At 41.0% G+C, this 19,008-nt stretch overlaps 1 protein-coding gene across 1 annotated transcript in view; it reads right to left on the reverse strand.

Moving 5' to 3' along the window:
* Nucleotides 1-19,008, reverse strand: part of LOC138801768 (uncharacterized) — a 92,169-nt gene that overhangs the window by 60,581 nt on the left and 12,580 nt on the right. Inside the window, exon 5 of the mRNA XM_069984864.1 lies at nucleotides 15,945-16,047. Coding sequence (XP_069840965.1) covers nucleotides 15,945-16,047 — 103 coding nt within the window. The remainder of the gene's footprint in view (nucleotides 1-15,944; nucleotides 16,048-19,008) is intronic.

Genomic DNA, 19,008 nt, shown 5'->3' on the forward strand with positions numbered 1-19,008 from the left:
ATCCTACATGCCCAGAATATTTAAGGTTTAAAGGTAGCCCAGGAGGGGGCAGATATATACTTTAGGGTCCATCTCATCCCTTGGCATGGTGGGATGGTACACACTATTTGATCAATTAGTATGCTAAGAACTTCATTCTTTCTATATTGTTGCAATTAAAATATCAATATAATGCATAGATCTTAGTATTTGCAGTGTGCTGCAGTACTTTTTTATGTTTATGTTCCTAGAACATGTCAAAGGTTTTATTATCTGGCTCTGGGCAACAGCTCCACTGTTCCTTCCCCCGACCCCCCGTACGTCTCTCCATTGTATCTCTCACTCTTACATATGGTTAAAAAAAATACACATCTGAATGTAGTCTAACATGACGACTTTAGCTAGACTTGCTAGACCTGTATAACACACACAATTAAAGAAGTCAACATACCTTTAATTACCTTTTACAAAGAAGAACGACAATACCAGCATCTGAGCATTGATCAGCAGAATCTACTCATAGACAAACCCCCAGTTCAAATAAATAGTGAACACACCTATTCAATACTGGTTATGACGTGGCCGGGATCAGTCATTATATGGATTGCGGATTTGCTCTGTGTTCCCACTGGGAGTATAAACAAGAGCGATAAATAAACACAGTCTGTGCAGTTAAATCCACCACCAACACTGGCGTCTTAATAAAGAGTGAAGGCAGCAGATAAAAGTGTACATCTTGCTTTTGATCTGGGAACAAGAGAGGCTGTTTTTCTTATTCCCCACGGATCAATACTAATCATGCAATATAACCAGAGCAGAGAGCTGTTAACAGCCAGGGAGTGTTGCTATATTCAATTCTATTTCTCCTTGATTGTATTCTGTGTCAATACACTCTGCTGGCACTAAGCAGTTCACCGTGGCTGATTAAGTTTGTACACAGCTCCTATAAGATATTAGTCTTGTTACTGATCCAGCCTTGTTTTCACCAGGAACCTGAGATCTGTAAATTCTAAGGGGATTGTCTTACAACAAACCTCATGAAAGTCTTCTAATATCTCTAATGAGGTGTCTGCTGATCTATTGCTTTTCCACCCTTTGCTTCTTTCCATTTCTTGCACTGGGATTCTTAAATCCAAATATTGCTTTTATGGGGCTGAAGGAAGTCAATAGTTGGTGTGAATCAGATAGAGACATTAGCCAAATAGAAACATAGATGTAATAGTTGGGAAGGATATTGGACTTTCAGTCAGCATTAAAGGGTTGACTTATAATGGGATCTCGTTTCAGGTTTGAATTAAGGCACAATAGGAAATTCAGTTTTAGATAAATGAAGGAACTTTTTTATTCTAGGAATGGTTTATTGTAAACAGTGAAAGCTATGGGAGTGGATTGTCACTTTTCTTCACGGTCATTGGTACAGCATCCACAAAGATTAGGGAAGGATAACCATAAAGTCATGATGATAATAATTATTATTGTGATAACATACTTATGACTGTGTTCACACATGAAGTAACACAATGAAAATGCAGTGTGAATGCATCAGTTAATAGCAGTAAATGATCATTTTATTGCGTTACCACAACACTTCATTGTGGTAATTATTCATGTAATTGCTGTCCAGCCATCCTTTATTGCATTAAGGCAATGAAATTCAAAGGTCTCAGATTTGTAAAGTATTCTCGCACAGTTAAAAAAGTTGTCTATGATAAATTGACTGCAAAGTCATACTTACCTTTCCCATGTCCCCACAGCTGCCGAATCTCGGTATACCCATTCTCTGTCATTGTCAGTGTTTTTTGAAACATCCGGTGACGTGACGCTCTCTCCGGAAACGGCAGCTTAGCACAGACAGTATGGGATCTATATGCTGAGCAGCCATTTTTGGAGAGAGTGGCACGCCCCAAAGTACTTCCAAAACACTGATAGTGGTAGAGAACAGGGGGCCGAGATCTGTTATCTGCAAGGGAGCTGGACAGGTAAGTATGTATCACTGGCATGCCTCCACAGCCCTGGCAGGATCAGCAATGATAAAATTGACTCTTGAGAAAGGAACCGGAGCGGTTCCGAAAAGTGTTGAGTCTTTTAATAAATTTTATATATATATTTTATACATATTTTAGTTTTATTATATATTTTTTTGTTGGACCTGCGCCCTCACACCCGTGTGTTTGTGGTTGGAGGAATCATTGCTCTATTGATCACTGGAGGATATCGGGAGTGGCTGCGGTCTGTCTCACATGTGCTTCTGAGTGTTGTACCTCCTAGCTAGCACAACCTTACCAGGTGAGGGTTACCTTGTTTTCTCCTCCCCTTCGTTTTATCTGGTTGATCCTCGCCATGGAGCGCTGTCTCCTTCTTCTTTTTTGTCTATATTATGAAACGGCGGCTGACGGCATTCCAACGCTCTTGCTCTATGTGAACAGGGCCTAAAGTAGACCTTGCTCACACTGAGTAGCAGCAATAGAACCTCCTAGTCTTAGAAGTTATGATGGTCCAGAAAGGATTATTGTACAGTATGTTAAAAATATTGTAACCTGAGGCCGTTGTAAGTTGTGGGGCAACTGTATAATATTAGCCAGTTTCTTATTAAGGACAAAAAGGGAGACAATCAAAAACTGTCTAGAGGTCTTTATTGTCTATAGCAACCAGTCAATACTTTGTTATGTGGATACAGTGAGTATACACTAGAGATTAGTGGACTTCGAGCACATTCGGATTCGATTGAAGCCAAACTCTTGGCATTTGATTACCAAATGGTTGAAGAAATTGGATGCAGCCCAAACAAACCCCCAAAAAGTCCACTTATTTCTAGTAAATACTCACTGTATCCACATAACAAAGTTGTGACTGGTTGCTATAGACAAGAAAGACCTCTAGACAATTTTTGATTGTCTCCCCTATTGTCTAATTGTCTATTGACTAATGAAAAGACAAAATAAAGAACAGTAGATCAGAAAAAAAATAACCTCAAAGATGAAAAAAAGATTTCTCCAAATAAGAAAAAAACGGTGAATGGCCTGCCAAACTGAGTACTGGAACAATTCTCTTCTACTAAAACCCGTTCCATTAACTTTATGGAGAACTCCAGGGCATTCAATCATTGGTATATGACATACTGTGAAGGAGAAACAAAGCAGGTAAACTATGATAATAATTTAACTCTGCTAGCACCATCATACAGGGTTTTCAGACAAAAGGAAACAAAATCAAATGTGACCAAAACCCAAATCATTCATCCATGCATCGGTGGTTCAAGACAGCGGTGGTCAATAATAATGAATGGTGGTGACATTATCCACATGGGGAAGGCAGTGAAAAGTTTCTACAATGTTACAATACCCTCTCATCCTATGAAGAACTAACGAAAAGTCTGGAAAGTTTTGGCACAAAAATAAAATCACAGTGAGATGTTATTAAGTTTATCTGATCACGTCTCTCATTTCATGTTGGAATACAATGCTTTAACAAAGTTACATCTAACTTCTAAGAAAAAAAAAACTAAATACAATTTTTAGGCCACCTCAGATATTTTATGTCATGACCTTGAAGGGGTATTCCCAACTTGACATGGGCAGGGATTCCATCTTGCGGTGGCTGGAGGTGGTTGCTCAGTGAGCTGTTTTAGACACGTAACTTAGCTCCAATAGAGGTTAGTGAGTGTGGCATAAAAGGCATAGAACCACAATCTATGCTATTTCCATACATAAAGGAAGATAGATGGTAAATAAAACAGTGTATGATAGGTCAGACATCTGAACCCACACCTGTTAACGCATAAGATATATATATATATATATATATATATATATAGTAAGATATAATATAGTGTACTGATACGTAGATACTGTAAGTGTCATACAATGTCTTCCAGAATTCCATACAATAGTGACACAAAATCAACACAAGTATTGTGAGTAGAGATGAGTGCAACTAGAGCATGCTCAAGTCTGATCATTCGGCATTTGAATATCGGTGGCTGAAAAAGTTGGCAGCCATCAGTATTCAAATGTCGAACGATTAGACTCGAGCAGAATCTCAGAATTTATCAGCCACATCACAATACAATACTGTGTAATGACTGGCAGATGTGGACCCATTGTTTAACCTGGACTGGCTTTGGGCCCCTCCTTATGTAGCTGCCCCTTCATTTCTATTTTTAAACCGAATACAAAACCTGTTCACTTTGAGGCTATGTTCACACTACCTAAAAGTACGGCCGTTGTTGCCATCAGCAACAACGGCTGTACTTTACGCGCATGTGAACACTGCCTCTACTTCAATGGTATCCCGGCCGGAGCGTATACACATCGGCCGGGATCCCATGTGGACCCATGTCAGTTCATAGTGTGCAGTGGCAAGTTCTGATGCGGGCGCGCTGATGCGCCCGCATCAGAATCCTGCGGCCGGAATAATCATCCGGCTAGTACTGCAGTACCGTCCGGGATCATCCAGGCAGACACCGTCTGATACAGAATGTGGACATAGCTTTAAGGTTACCAACAGGTCACTAACTCTAGAGGTGGTCCCAGTTTTGGTGGCAACAGGCCTAACAGGCCAAAGGGCACCCATGCAAAGTTCAGAGAAGTCATGTGAGAGAGGAATCCAGGTAATGTCCATGGTCTGAGCTTTCAAAATTCATTCATAAGGCTCTATTACATGGGCCTATGGTAAGGAGCAAGCAGGTCCCAACCTTTCAGGTCAGCGCTCACTTGCTCCTCATTTCCTGCTCACTGCTGGCGCTATTGCACACACCGACAGAGAATGAGTAAAGATCTAAAGATTAACCGGGGAGCCCATAGTAGATAGCAGCAGGCACACTCCTACTAAATGAAGCAACTACCAGCAGACCGCCATTATCGTCGAAAAATTTTAACATGTTGAAAGACAAGGATCTGTCAACATTGTGCATGTCGGCTGGTCATTGCCTTTTATCAGTAGCTATTACACAAAGCGACTATTGGCCATAACGGCTGATAGTCAGCCAAATACGCTTGGTGTAATAGAGCCTGTAGTTAAAGGCTAGACAAGAGATCACTGTTGGCAGGTTCATTAGTCAGGGGTGAGCAGGGTTCAGACACTAGTATACAGCAGGGCTCAGGACAGTAGCAGAGGTAGAGTTACAAAACAAGCCAGGGTCATGCACACTAATAACGTACTAAACAAATGAACACTGGAAAATAGTAGGAGGAACCTATTGCTTAGGTGTGTTGGGACTGGGAATGCTGCCTGATTGTGATAGCCGAGGAAGCATTCAGGTGCACGTACTGGCCCTTTAAGTGGCAGAAAGAGAGCACACACTTATTCTATCAGCAGAGCCAAGAGAAGCAGCACAGGCATGGCAGAACTATGTGGAGTGAGGGTAGTGGGTACATGTGCTACAATGCTACAACTAAACAATTACATCAATGTAAAAGATAAATACCATGTTTAAAATATTGTATAGTTTCCAACCTTTTAAATCAAATTAGATAGATCTAGTAGTAAATTACCTATGGCTTTTCAGTATACTGGACACTACTTCTCTGCTATCAAACCTTAATTGGATTTTTTTTTACTGAATAATTTGCACCTTTAGGCTATGTTCACACTATGTATATTTTTGTAAAACTACGTCCATTTTTGCAGACAGTAGTGGATTATAGTAGGTCTTTTTTTGGGTGGTAGCCCGGGGTCCTGAGCTCAATGGGGGCCCATGGTTAACCAAACAGACTTAGGCTATATTCACACTACGTATTGGACCGGCCTTTCCGTGACCCGACCGGATGATCTTTATAGCCGTAGTGTTCTGATGTGGGTGCATCAGCGTGCGCCCGCATCAGAACTCCCAATAGGACACAATGAAGCAAGCAGCCGGAGCCGCTCGCTTTATTGTGTGAACTGACATGGGTTTCTATGGCCACAATTCACTGAATTGCGGCCGCAGAAAACTGACATGTCAGTTTTTTGCGACGCCCCATGGGATCCCGGCCGGAGCGTATACAATGTGCATACGCTCCGGCCAGGATCCCATAGAATATAAGGCAGTGTCTCACAGCGCACAAAGTACATTTACGCTGTGTGAACATAACCTTATACTTTCAGTGGAGTATTGTCCTTGGCAGGGCCGTATTACCAGCTGCTGCTGCCCTAGGCACTAAACCTGAAGACGCCCCATCTAAGGGAGCATGGGGGAGTGCATTTACGGCCACATGCTTTTTATCTAGATGTAGAAACATTGTCAGAATTGCGTTTTTAATGGTTTTTAACTGCTTTAAACATACATTTTCTCATAGAATCAATGATTAGAGCAGTCTGCATATTGTCTGAAGGAAAAAGGTAGGTAATAGCTCCAGGCGTCACAGCCACACCAGAATTGAACAACACTGCCACACCAGACCTGACCTTCCCCCCCCCTACCCCACTTAAAAAGACACCAGATTTACTGGCAAGTCTGACCTGGAGGTGGGAGACTAAAAAAAAGTTGACCCCCCCCCCTGCTCCCTGGTGCTGCCCCCTGCAAGGTGCTGCACTAGGCACCGGACCACGGGTGTCTAGTGGTAAATACGGCCCTGGTCTCTGGATACAATTTTGAAATGATTAGCCAAAAATGTATGCTTTTTTACCATGATTTTGCACAGGTCAGGGCAGCATGACATTATCTATCCTGTACTTTGAACACCACGCTAGTGCTGCCATATGTACAGTAGGGTAAGGGGGCCCAGGCTTGGTAATCAGACTGGGGCCTATGGTACAGTTAATCTGCCCCTGATTGCCGATTGCAACAACGGCCGTGATTAATGCGAAAATATACATGACATTGCCTCCTATGGAATCCTGGCCGGAGTGTATACACATAGTATACACTCCGTCCGGGATCCCTAGTGGCGCCGTGAGAAACTTACATGTCAGTTTTCTGCGGCTGCTATTCATTGAATAGCGGCCACAGAAAACCCTGTCGGTGCACACTGTGGAGCGAGCGGCTCCGGCCGCACACTCCATAGTGTGCAGTGGAGAGTTCTGATGCAGGCGCGCATGGATGCTCCTGCATCAGAACTAAGCGGCGCTAAAGATCATTCGGCCAGTACTGCAGTATCGGCCGGGATGATCTTTAATGAGACCGGCCGTTCCCTGGCCGGGTCAGGGAGCAGCCAGTCTCATACAGAATGTGAACATAGCCTTAAGGTTATTTTATTGCAAATATGCAGGGTTAAAACTTAACTCTCTTCCATAAAATGGAAGTAAAATAGAAAAGTATGAATATTTATTAATGAAAGATATATTCAGACAGACTAGTCTTTTTATACATTACTGTAGGTACAGGTTTAGGACCCTCTGATGTCAGATCAGAACATAACCCACAGTTTGGAGCAGGACTATTTTGATACATACCATTGATTGAGCTTTTATCTCATAAAAAGAATGAAAGCCTTAATAGATTCAAATCTTCGTGAACTGTCTATGGGTTTGCAAATAAGGCAAGTAAAATCCAGGCTAGATCGGATGTTTGTGCTGAAAATTGGAGGGTCTCCCTCGAGAACCACCAACTTCTTTGAAGTCAAATTTTGAAACGCAAGAACACTATGCTCATATATTTCCTCTGCTAGGGCTTGGAGACACAGCATGCTTAGATATCGGGTAAAATATTCTGCTGTATAGCTGAGATTTACAATTAGAATTTTGTTCTGTAGGTTCCAAGTATAGCGATTGTAAGACTTTGAGGAAACAATGATGCCTATACAGTCAGAACACTGAACAATGCAAAAGGATCATTTACTACAGGGATATATGACCACGTTGTAACCGTGTAGATTAGTGCAATGCTTTGGTCTGCTTTGAATGCTAAGCAGATTGAGTAGGAGTCTAATAATCCTTCCAGAGCCATTAACATATGAACATTCATAAGAAGTCCAGCATGCTTTAAACAAGAACTCAGGTTGTAACATATTGTATTACAATCTCTGGACAAATGAGGGGGGGGGGGGGGCTATATAATATAAGCACTGCAACATGCCAGCAGTCCCCATTATACAACAACCATGCAGAATGAAAAAGATAATAGTTATGACTATCTTTATAAAATATTAAAGGGAGCATTCCAGATATGTTATCCCTTTCTGATTGGTGTGGGTTACACTTCTTTGACCCCCTTTGATCATTATATTCAAGTGACCAAACAGTGGTTATTGTAGCACAGCTCCATTCAAGAGAATAGGACCACAATGCTCCCACCACAGCCAGTGTGACCAGGGAAATCACAAAAAACTTTGAAAGGGATGCTCTGCTAAACGACCAATGTAGCCCCTCCATCCCAGGACTGGTTGATGTCCTAACTAGCAGGTCCCCCAGTAACCAGAAAGTAAAGGCATATCCCTGCAATCTCCTGCTATCTCCTTCTCTAACTGGTATAACTCTTCAAGAAAATTGCATTACTTATCTTGTACTCATACTGAATCAAAGCCGGTGTTATAGCTCGGAGCTGCACTGAACATTCTGCCTGCTTCAGAACTGAAGACTACCAGCAACACTTGCCACTTATATGCCTGCACAAAGCCTGCTTAAAGGCTTCATTCATACATGCTGTGTTTACACTAGATACTATACAGTTGTTAAATATAGGAAAACTAACTCCCCCTCCTAGAGTATAGTATTAGAGCTCTGCAAAGCTCTAGCAGTCTGACAAACTTGCTGACTGTTTCCAGTAATGTAAAATAGTGTACAAAGTTAAAAATGCAGAAAAAGGAGCCTGTCATCACTTTCATGCTGCCTGAGCCCAGGTCATCAGGCAATCACTGGTAGCTTATTCCCCCACACCACAGGAGACCATCTCGATGACTATTGTTCTAGGCAGAATTAAAGTGATAAAAGGTTTGTTTTAACTTATACCCTCTATTAAAGCAGTAGGTGCAAACTGAACAAAATTTTAAATGAATAGAAATCAGGACTGTAGACCTGAAAAAAATGGCACCTTATGGGATTACTCACCCACTCTTGCAGAGGTATTTAAGGTCATGAGTTCAGACTAATGCTTTTTTAGTTATTTATATATTAGTAGATATATATAATAATTCATAATTATAGTAATAATGAAGCAAATAGTTTCATTAGCTCAGCAGTTGACTTATCAGACGTCTGTCTTTTAACTCCTCAGGTGCCTGGAAAAGTTGCATCCAGTCCTGAGAAACTTCTAGTTTCCCAGGACTGGATCCAGCTTTTCCCAGCACCTAGGACCTAAGCGGCACGGAGCGGCACGGAGCGGCACTAAAAAGGCAGCTGGTTGATAAGCAAACTGCTAAGCTAACAAATACATTTGCTTAATTATTACTGTATATTCGCTCATCTCTACCCATTATGCAAACATCAAAATATCATTTTGATGGAATTTCTCTTTTTTTAATTGCCCTAAAATAAGATGGGCCCCAATATCCTAATGACAGGAAACAATCAGAAGCATAATGAGCAACAACTGGACAATATCACCATTTCTAAGAACCAACATAATAGTGCTAGGTGTAAGAAAGCCACAAACAAACTGATATAAGAAAGCCATAACGTCTTATTTTGGTCATTTCGCAGATGATTTTTGGATGGCTGTCATTTTGCCAAAATGTTCTGCTTTATGCAAAAATAAATGAATAAAAAAGACGCTGTGTGAACATGATTATTGCACCATCTGACTATAGCCTGATTATTGCACCTACTGACTATAGCCTGATTATTACACCTACTGACTATAGCCTGATTATTTCACCATCTGACTATAGCCTGATTATTGCACCTACTGACTATAGCCTGATTATTAAACCTATTGACTATAGCCTGATTATTGCACCTACTGACTATAGCCTGATTATTACACCTACTGACTATAGCCTGATTATTTCACCATCTGACTATAGCCTGATTATTGCACCTACTGACTATAGCCTGATTATTACACCTATTGACTATAGCCTGATTATTGCACCTACTGACTATAGCCTGATTATTGCACCATCTGACTATAGCCTGATTATTGCACCTACTGACTATAACCTGATTATTGCACCTACTGACTATAGCCTGATTATTGCACCTACTGACTATAGCCTGATTATTGCACCTACTGACTATAGCCTGATTATTGCACCTACTGACCATAGCCTGATTATTGCATCAACTGACCATAGCCTGATTATTGCACCTACTGACTATAGCCTGATTATTATACCTACTGACTATAGCCTGATTATTGCACCTACTGACCATAGCCTGATTATTGCACCTACAGACTATAGCCTGATTATTACACCTACTGACTATAGCCTGATTATTTCACCATCTGACTATAGCCTGATTATTGCACCTACTGACTATAGCCTGATTATTGCACCTACTGACTATAGCCTGATTATTGCACCTACTGACTATAGCCTGATTATTGCACCTACTGACCATAGCCTGATTATTGCACCTACTGACCATAGCCTGATTATTGCACCTACTGACTATAGCCTGATTATTATACCTACTGACTATAGCCTGATTATTGCACCTACTGACCATAGCCTGATTATTGCACCTACAGACTATAGCCAGATTATTGCACCATCTGACTATAGCCTGATTATTGCACCATCTGACTATAGCCTGATTATTGCACCTACTGACTATAGCCTGATTATTACACCTACTGACTATAGCCTGATTATTGCACCATCTGACTATAGCCTGATTATTACACCTACTGACTATAGCCTGATTATTTCACCATCTGACTATAGCCTGATTATTGCACCTACTGACTATAGCCTGATTATTGCACCTACTGACTATAGCCTGATTATTGCACCTACTGACTATAGCCTGATTATTGCACCTACTGACCATAGCCTGATTATTGCACCTACTGACCATAGCCTGATTATTGCATCAACTGACCATAGCCTGATTATTGCACCTACTGACTATAGCCTGATTATTATACCTACTGACTATAGCCTGATTATTGCACCTACTGACTATAGCCTGATTATTACACCTACAGACTATAGCCTGATTATTGCACCATCTGACTATAGCCTGATTATTGCACCTACTGACTATAGCCTGATTATTATACCTACTGACTATAGCCTGATTATTGCACCTACTGACCATAGCCTGATTATTGCACCTACAGACTATAGCCAGATTATTGCACCATCTGACTATAGCCTGATTATTGCACCATCTGACTATAGCCTGATTATTGCACCTACTGACTATAGCCTGATTATTACACCTACTGACTATAGCCTGATTATTGCACCATCTGACTATAGCCTGATTATTGCACCTACTGACTATAGCCTGATTATTGCACCTACTGACTATAGCCTGATTATTGCACCTACAGACTATAGCCTGATTATTGCACCTACAGACTATAGCCTGATTATTGCACCATCTGACTATAGCCTGATTATTTCACCTACTGACTATAGCCTGATTATTGCACCTACTGACTATAGCCTGATTATTGCACCTACTGATTATAGCCTGATTATTGCACCTACTGACTATAGCCTGATTATTGCACCTACAGACTATAGCCTGATTATTGCACCTACAGACTATAGCCTGATTATTGCACCTACAGACTATAGCCTGATTATTGCACCTACTGACTATAGCCTGATTATTGCACCTACTGACTATCTGTCTTATTTTGGTCATTTCGCAGATGATTTTTGGATGGCTGTCATTTTGGCAAAATGTTCTGCTTTATGCAAAAATAAATGAATAAAAAAGACGCTGTGTGAACATGATTATTGCACCATCTGACTATAGCCTGATTATTGAACCTACTGACTATAGCCTGATTATTGCACCTACTGACCACAAAGAGGCTGTTATGCTTTTATAGCTTTTAATGCAATGTTGTATATATCCCTATATAAATATATTTTACATGGTAACACAGTAGACATTTTAATATTTAAATATGTGTACATAATACAAACAAGACAGATCTGTGCAAAGCCCCTATGCATTTTTAGCTATTCCACAGAGAAAATACATTTTTTATGGAAAGGTGATCTTTGTGAGTCCTAGGAGCAGGAAACTGCAGCTTTAAAGAATGTGGACAAGCAAAAGCCTATTACTTTTCAAAGCAGCGGCAAGCAAAATCTACATGGGAAACTTCAAGGCTCCCTGCTCTGGGGGTGCCCTTGATGTCTCACAAATGAATATTTTATTTCTCCAAAGAAAGCTGTAAAAAAAAAAAAAAAAAAAAAAAAAAAAAGCTGCAGGCCTGCTGTGATCGGAGTGCTGGCTTCTGCCAGAGAAAGACAACAAATGCAGAAACTCTGTAATTGTTCTGTGCTTTGTTTGACATGTTAGAAAGAGACCGTGGATTGCTGTTAAACTTAGTGACAGGCATTTCAGACAGTATCAAGAATCCAACCAGACAGTCAGAGAAGGAAGTGAGCCGGGGAAATCAATGAGCTTTAACCCTATTCTGGCTGCTGGGACGAGATTTTGATCCCAATTTCATTTACTGCTTTACCAAAAGTAAAAGCACTGAAACTTGGTGGCTTACCATTTGGGGGTAACAGAGGTAACTGCTGCACCTAGACTTTATTGCTGGAAAGGGAGAATGGAGGCAATGTACATTTTGTACAATCAACTATATTGAGGTGGCGCGACATCTAGTTCCTCTCACCCCGCCTGGCAAATACTATCATAAGCAGTGATTTACATAGTAATTTGTTCATTTTGTGTTGATACATACTGTGTGTATCACTGTTTACTGACTGCCGTATGTTTTATGTAGAAACACATCAGTAAGACCTTATGCACATGTTCAGTACTTTTTTCAAGTCCGTCCCGCTATCCACCCGTACAATCCGGTATAAATTACAGATTGGGCATACCTACAGCGTCCCTATTTCTGTAAGTCCTTTTTTCCCCCCAATATGTCAATTTTAACTCCTTCATATTTCTTTATGGAAATACGGATGCTAAACAGGTTACAATCCGTGAATAATAGTGGATCTCATTGATTTTTACGAGAGGATCTGTCAAAAAAAAAAGAATCTAGGTCCGCACTAGGACATGTCCTTTTTTTTTCCGGCATTGGTTTGTGTCCTTGTAATCTACTGATTGTTGTCTATTGGGCTTTCCTACAGATCGGTAGATTATGAAACGTGTGAATAAGGCCTATGGGTCATGTGGCTTTTTTTCAAATCTTGGGCAGAAAAATCTGTACTGTGAAGTTGATTCCATTACAGTACAGATGCATAGTGGTGTGTCACACAGCAAATGTCCACTTATTAGGAAAAAACGTGCAATAGTATTGGCCATGTGTTATTTATAGGTGAAATGCAGCCTATAGCTTCAATGCAAAACCTTTTGCTTTTTAATAGTGTCTATTAGTGAGCAAACTTGCCAAACGTTCTGGTTTGTACAAATTCGAACACTCAGCATTTGACTCTCAATGGCTGAGAATGTTGGATGCAGCTCTAGGATTGCATGCAACTTCTTCAGCTACTGGGTGTCAAATGCCGAGTGTTCAAGTGTCATTGTCTTTATAACTTTCAAAATCAAAATCAATTGTAGATGTGATATAAAGCAAGTTTGCAATATACCTTCATTATTTTTTGTTTAGTTATCATAGAAAACACGGCACTTCCTGTGTTTAGATTTTTTCTCCAAAGAGTCTAAACACAGGAAGTCCCATGTTTCCCAGGCCATCTGAGGGCTCACAGAGAAGCCAGTCATGTGAGTGACGGACAAATATAGCCATGGCTCTCTGTACAGGTCAGACTTCGTGTGTTTAGTCTCTTTTTTCAACCAGCACAAGACTAAAAATCTGCCTTCAGGAGACTGGACCTGGATTTCTGGTAAGTTCAGCTTTGTTTTATAGCATGATAACAAAAAAAAAATTATGTAATTTGCAAATTTGCTCTAATTTACATCTACTGTTGATTTAGATTTTAAAAAGCATAATGACAGGTACACTTTCAGGTTCGGACAAAACCAAACACTCGGTAAGTTTGCTCATTACTATCTGAGTTGTACTCAGCTGTGCATGTGTACACAGGCTAAGGTAAGTACACGGCTTAAATTTTTGGAACCCAGGTTACCAAGTCACCTGATTTGCTGCTTCAAACAACCATTCCACATTTTGTGTGCCTTAATTCTGTTTTATATATAGATCTCGGGAGTGCTACCATACTTGTCTTCAATGGTGGCCTCAGGAAGCCATCATGTGAGCACTAACTTTGCTCTAGTGTTGAGCTGTTAAGAGTTAGTGATTGTGTGATGGGTCTCTAAGGCCATATTCACATGGCGTAAAACAACAACCATTCTGTAACAAGGCCGGGTCACAGAACGGCTGATGTTTGTGCAGATCATCCCAGCCGGCACTGCAGCAGCAGTGTGCACCCGCATCCCAGTCCACCATAGCCGACAATGAAGCATGCAGCAAGAGCCGCACACTCCATTGTGTGACTTGTCAGGCTTGTGCAGCCGCTATTTAATGAATAGTGGCCGCACAAAACTAGAGATGCCGGCTGGAGTGTATACTATATGTATACACTCCGGCCAGGATTAACTCAGCCTGCAGTGCATGTAAGTTTTGAATTAATCACGGCCGTTGTTGCGAATTGGTATCAATGGCAGTGTTTAATTCAAAACTTACGTTGTGTGAACATGGTCTTAGGCTGTCACAGAAAGCATCTTTAAAAGCCCTGCTTGTCACTCATAGAGGAAGGGGGTAATGTAAGGAAGAAGAAGAGGTACAGGAGTAAAGGCATCATTAGTGTCACAGCCCCGCCTCTTTGACTCTTGATACTGTGACTGAACAGAAAAAACTGAGAATGCAGCATGATCAAAGGTAACATGCTAATGTATGTGTAATGAGCTATGTGAAGTTGCCTAAGGTTTTTCTGACCGCTTAGGATGTGTCAGTTTCACATTATTTTCTAATTATAACACTTTTTTATGGGTTTTCATCTTGCAGCAACACTGCATTCAATAAAACTTGGCTAAGCTGCAGTACCAGATGCAGCCTGCAGAGTGGAGCTGTTCTTCAAACAAGAACCCCTTTTTCTAATTTTGGGCAACCATTTTAACAAAAAAAGATGATTTAAAGAAAACAACTTAAACGTAAAAACATTAGAAAAGAATTGGTGTGCACCATTCAAATTCCTGTAATACTGTGACTTTAAAATTCATTGATGTGCAAAATAGATGTAGAATAGAAAATGTCTCATGCAGTTTTCCAGCGTTTAATCACTCTTGTGTAGCCAAGGAAAAGTATTCACCCTCCCTTTAACCTGTTGTCATGGCAGTGATCAAGCTGGGTGTTTTTGGTTGGAAAATCTTTCCATACCAGCACTCTTGTGTGATAAAAATAGACAGATAAGCCGAGACAGACTTATTTTTCACAAAGCGGCACTTGAATGAATGTCTTTCCAGCTACAACATGGTATGTGCCCGGGTGCATGCATTCTTACTTTATCACGGAACAAGAATGCTACTAATGTCGATACACTAGCTGTACACCACAGAGCAGGTCTATATTAACCATTGAACTAATGTCTTTCTTGTCTCTGTGCTTAATTCATATAGTAGGTCTCTGCTGTGTGTCTCAATAAATCTCTGCGCCACAGGATACAAGCTTTAACCATAGCTTCACTACCAGTCTACTCTGACAAATTGGCTGCCACTGATGGGTCTGGTAACACCTTAACCAAGTAGCATCCTATAACAAGTAACATCCAGTTTTATTAAATGGAAGTGCAAAAAATTGAGAAAAATAAAAAATAGTGGTTATAAGCTTACACTGACCTCAGCTGCCTATATCCATCTATAAGGAAGAACGGCTGAACAGTAAAATTATTTCTGTCCCATTGCTACAACCTAAAACAGCCGGAAATGGAACACAAACTTATAAACAATACAAAACGCTTCTTTCCTATGTTTTTGTATTTTGGGGTTCATTCATACATTCCTCCTACCTTAATAGCTTTGAGCAGCATCCCAGTTTCTGCTTTCACCCCCTTCTGGTCAAGATGCTCATATGCACAAAAAGCCACTTTTGCTTCTTGAATATCAGCAAAACTATTAGAGAAAAGGCACATCAGACGATTGAGTAATCCATTTTTTTTGTACAAAATCTCGGCATTCATACCATATCAGACAGCTAAATATCTCGGCAATACCGTTAAGGAAGATGCCTTTGCCCTTTGGCAGAGCCCCAGCATGTGAGCCTGTTCTTTCCTTTGCATCCACCACAGAGAACTGCTAAAACATCTTTTTAAGTGGGAGTGATGTGACACCTAAGTTCTTGCAGACCTTTAGCCAATTGTACTTCAGCTATTCTTACCTGGCTAAATTACTATTGAAAAAAACGACATTTTTTATGACATTTAGGAAAGCCAAATAAAAGGCCTTAAAAGATCATGTCACAGCTTGGCGTAGAATGTTCCAGTGTTAGTCCCTAGGTGTCCTGGAGGAACATTTGTAGACTTTTAGGATTAAGGGCTGCGATTCATGAATACCTGAACAATGTTTTTTTCTTTTTGCATTCAGTGTTCCTCTAACATACAGTAAAACTTTGATGTTATAAAGGTAGACAACATACCCGTCTACCTCAAGAGAAGAAGGCTGTTCTATTCTTTTTTGCTATCAAGGGATAAGACTTATGTAGGGGAACTGCCCCGGAGATGGTGATAAGGGTGTTGAAGGGAAAACAAGCACCAGTCACTTTAGTCTTAGGTCTTACTCAACCTCTCCCTCTTCTCTGGTATCTTTCCTTCCTCATTCAAACACTCTATTATATCCCATTACTGAAAAAACCTTCTCTAGACCCATTCTGTGCAGCAAACTATCGACCTGTCTCTAATCTGCCTTTCATTTGTAAACTCCTGGAACGTCTGGTCTATTCTCACCTAACCCGCTATGTCTCCGATGACTCGACCCTCTACAGTTCGGATTCCGATCCCTTCACTCCACTGAAACTGCTCTCACCAAGGTGTCAAATGACCTCCTGAAGGCCAAGTCACAAGGAAACTACTCCTTGCTGATTCTCCTTAATCTCTCAGCAGTGTTTGACACCGTAGACCACCAGTTCCTCCTCTCCATGCTTAGCTCTCTTGGACTTAAGGGCTCTGTTCTCTTCTGGTTTTCTTCCTACCTCTCTGACGGCTCCTTCAGTGTATCCTTCCCAGGCAGGGCCGTCTTACCCATTGGGCATGGTAGGCGGCTGCCCGGGGGCCCATGCGTCCTAGGGGGCCCCTGCCCTGTGTCATATTCCCTGGCCCTTTAACTGGGAGTGCTCCTGATCAGCGCTGGTAGATAGGGGCTGTGCACAGCTCGCTCTTGTGGCCGGAAGCTGCATTCTGCTTCCGGTCACTAGAGGTCTCTCTCACCCCCTGCATTCCCGTGCGGAGCAGGAGAGTGACGTCACCAGCAGAGCCCTGAGAGGAAGGAGAAGCTGGAGGCCTGAAGCACAAAGCCTGAGTGAGTATGTGCTGATACCAGAGGGGGGAGGCTAGCTGGCAGGGAAGGTGTTAATCATGGGAGTGCTCTCTGCAGGGATGCAGACAGGGCCGTGGGTGAACTGGTAAACAGGGAGGGACGGAGGGGGGATCAGGGGTGTAACTCCTCTGAGTGTGTATATATATCTCCATTCAGTGTATACAGCAGTGTATTATATACTTATCCTCCTCCTGAGTGTGTATATATATCTCCATTCAGTGTATACAGCAGTGTATTATATACTTATCCTCCTCCTGAGTGTGTATATATATCTCCATTCAGTGTATACAGCAGTGTATTATATACTTATCCTCCTCCTGAGTGTGTATATATATCTCCATTCAGTGTATACAGCAGTGTATTATATACTTATCCTCCTCCTGAGTGTGTGTATATATATCTCCATTCAGTGTATACAGCAGTGTATTATATACTTATCCTCCTCCTGAGTGTGTATATATATCTCCATTCAGTGTATACAGCAGTGTATTATATACTTATCCTCCTCCTGAGTGTGTATATATATCTCCATTCAGTGTATACAGCAGTGTATTATACACTTATCCTCCTCCTGAGTGTGTATATATATCTCCATTCAGTGTATACAGCAGTGTATTATATACTTATCCTCCTCCTGAGTGTGTATATATCTCCATTCAGTGTATACAGCAGTGTATTATATACTTATCTTATTCCTGAGTGTGTATATATCACTCCATTGTTGTCTCCCTGTATACTGTATAATACAATATACAGGGAAACAACACGGCTTATATATAGAGAAGGGCCAAACAACATGTCTCATATATACAGAGGGGCAACAACATGACTATTATATATGATAACCATGTTGTTTCCCTGTATACAGTATACATACAGGGAAACAACATGGTTCTCACATATAATAGTCATGTTGTTGCCCCTCTGTATATATGAGACATGTTGTTTTGCCCTTCTCTATATATAAGCCGTGTTGTTTCCCTGTATACTGTATAATACAGTATACACAGACTCCCTGTATTATACAGTATACAGGGAGACAACATGGCCTATATGCAGAGGGACAGCAACATGTCTCATATATATAGAGGGGCACCAATATATATTAATTAGGCTATTACCCACCACCTGTATACCCCACATATACCTGTACCCCACATATATATATATATATTTATATATATATATATATATATATATGGTTGTACACATATATCACTATTATAGGCTATATAACCACCTACCTACTGCTCCACCTTTATACCTGTATCTATATGGTAGATAAATAGGTGGTAAGGTATATTGCCTATAATAGTGATATACTGTATGTGTGCAACATACAGTATATGACAATCACTAATATAGGCAATATACCTTACCAGATAAGAGGGTTTTGATGGCAGCGGACGCTGGGGGGGGGGGGGGGGGGGGCAATTCGCACCTCTGCCCAGGGGCCCATAATTCTGTTAAGACGGCCCTGTTCCCAGGCTCTACTTCTTCCTCCTTACCTCTCTCTGTTAGGGTTCCCCAGGGATCAGTCGT

Source organism: Dendropsophus ebraccatus, chromosome 9 (genome assembly GCF_027789765.1).
Source record: "Dendropsophus ebraccatus isolate aDenEbr1 chromosome 9, aDenEbr1.pat, whole genome shotgun sequence".
NCBI lineage: Eukaryota > Metazoa > Chordata > Amphibia > Anura > Hylidae > Dendropsophus > Dendropsophus ebraccatus.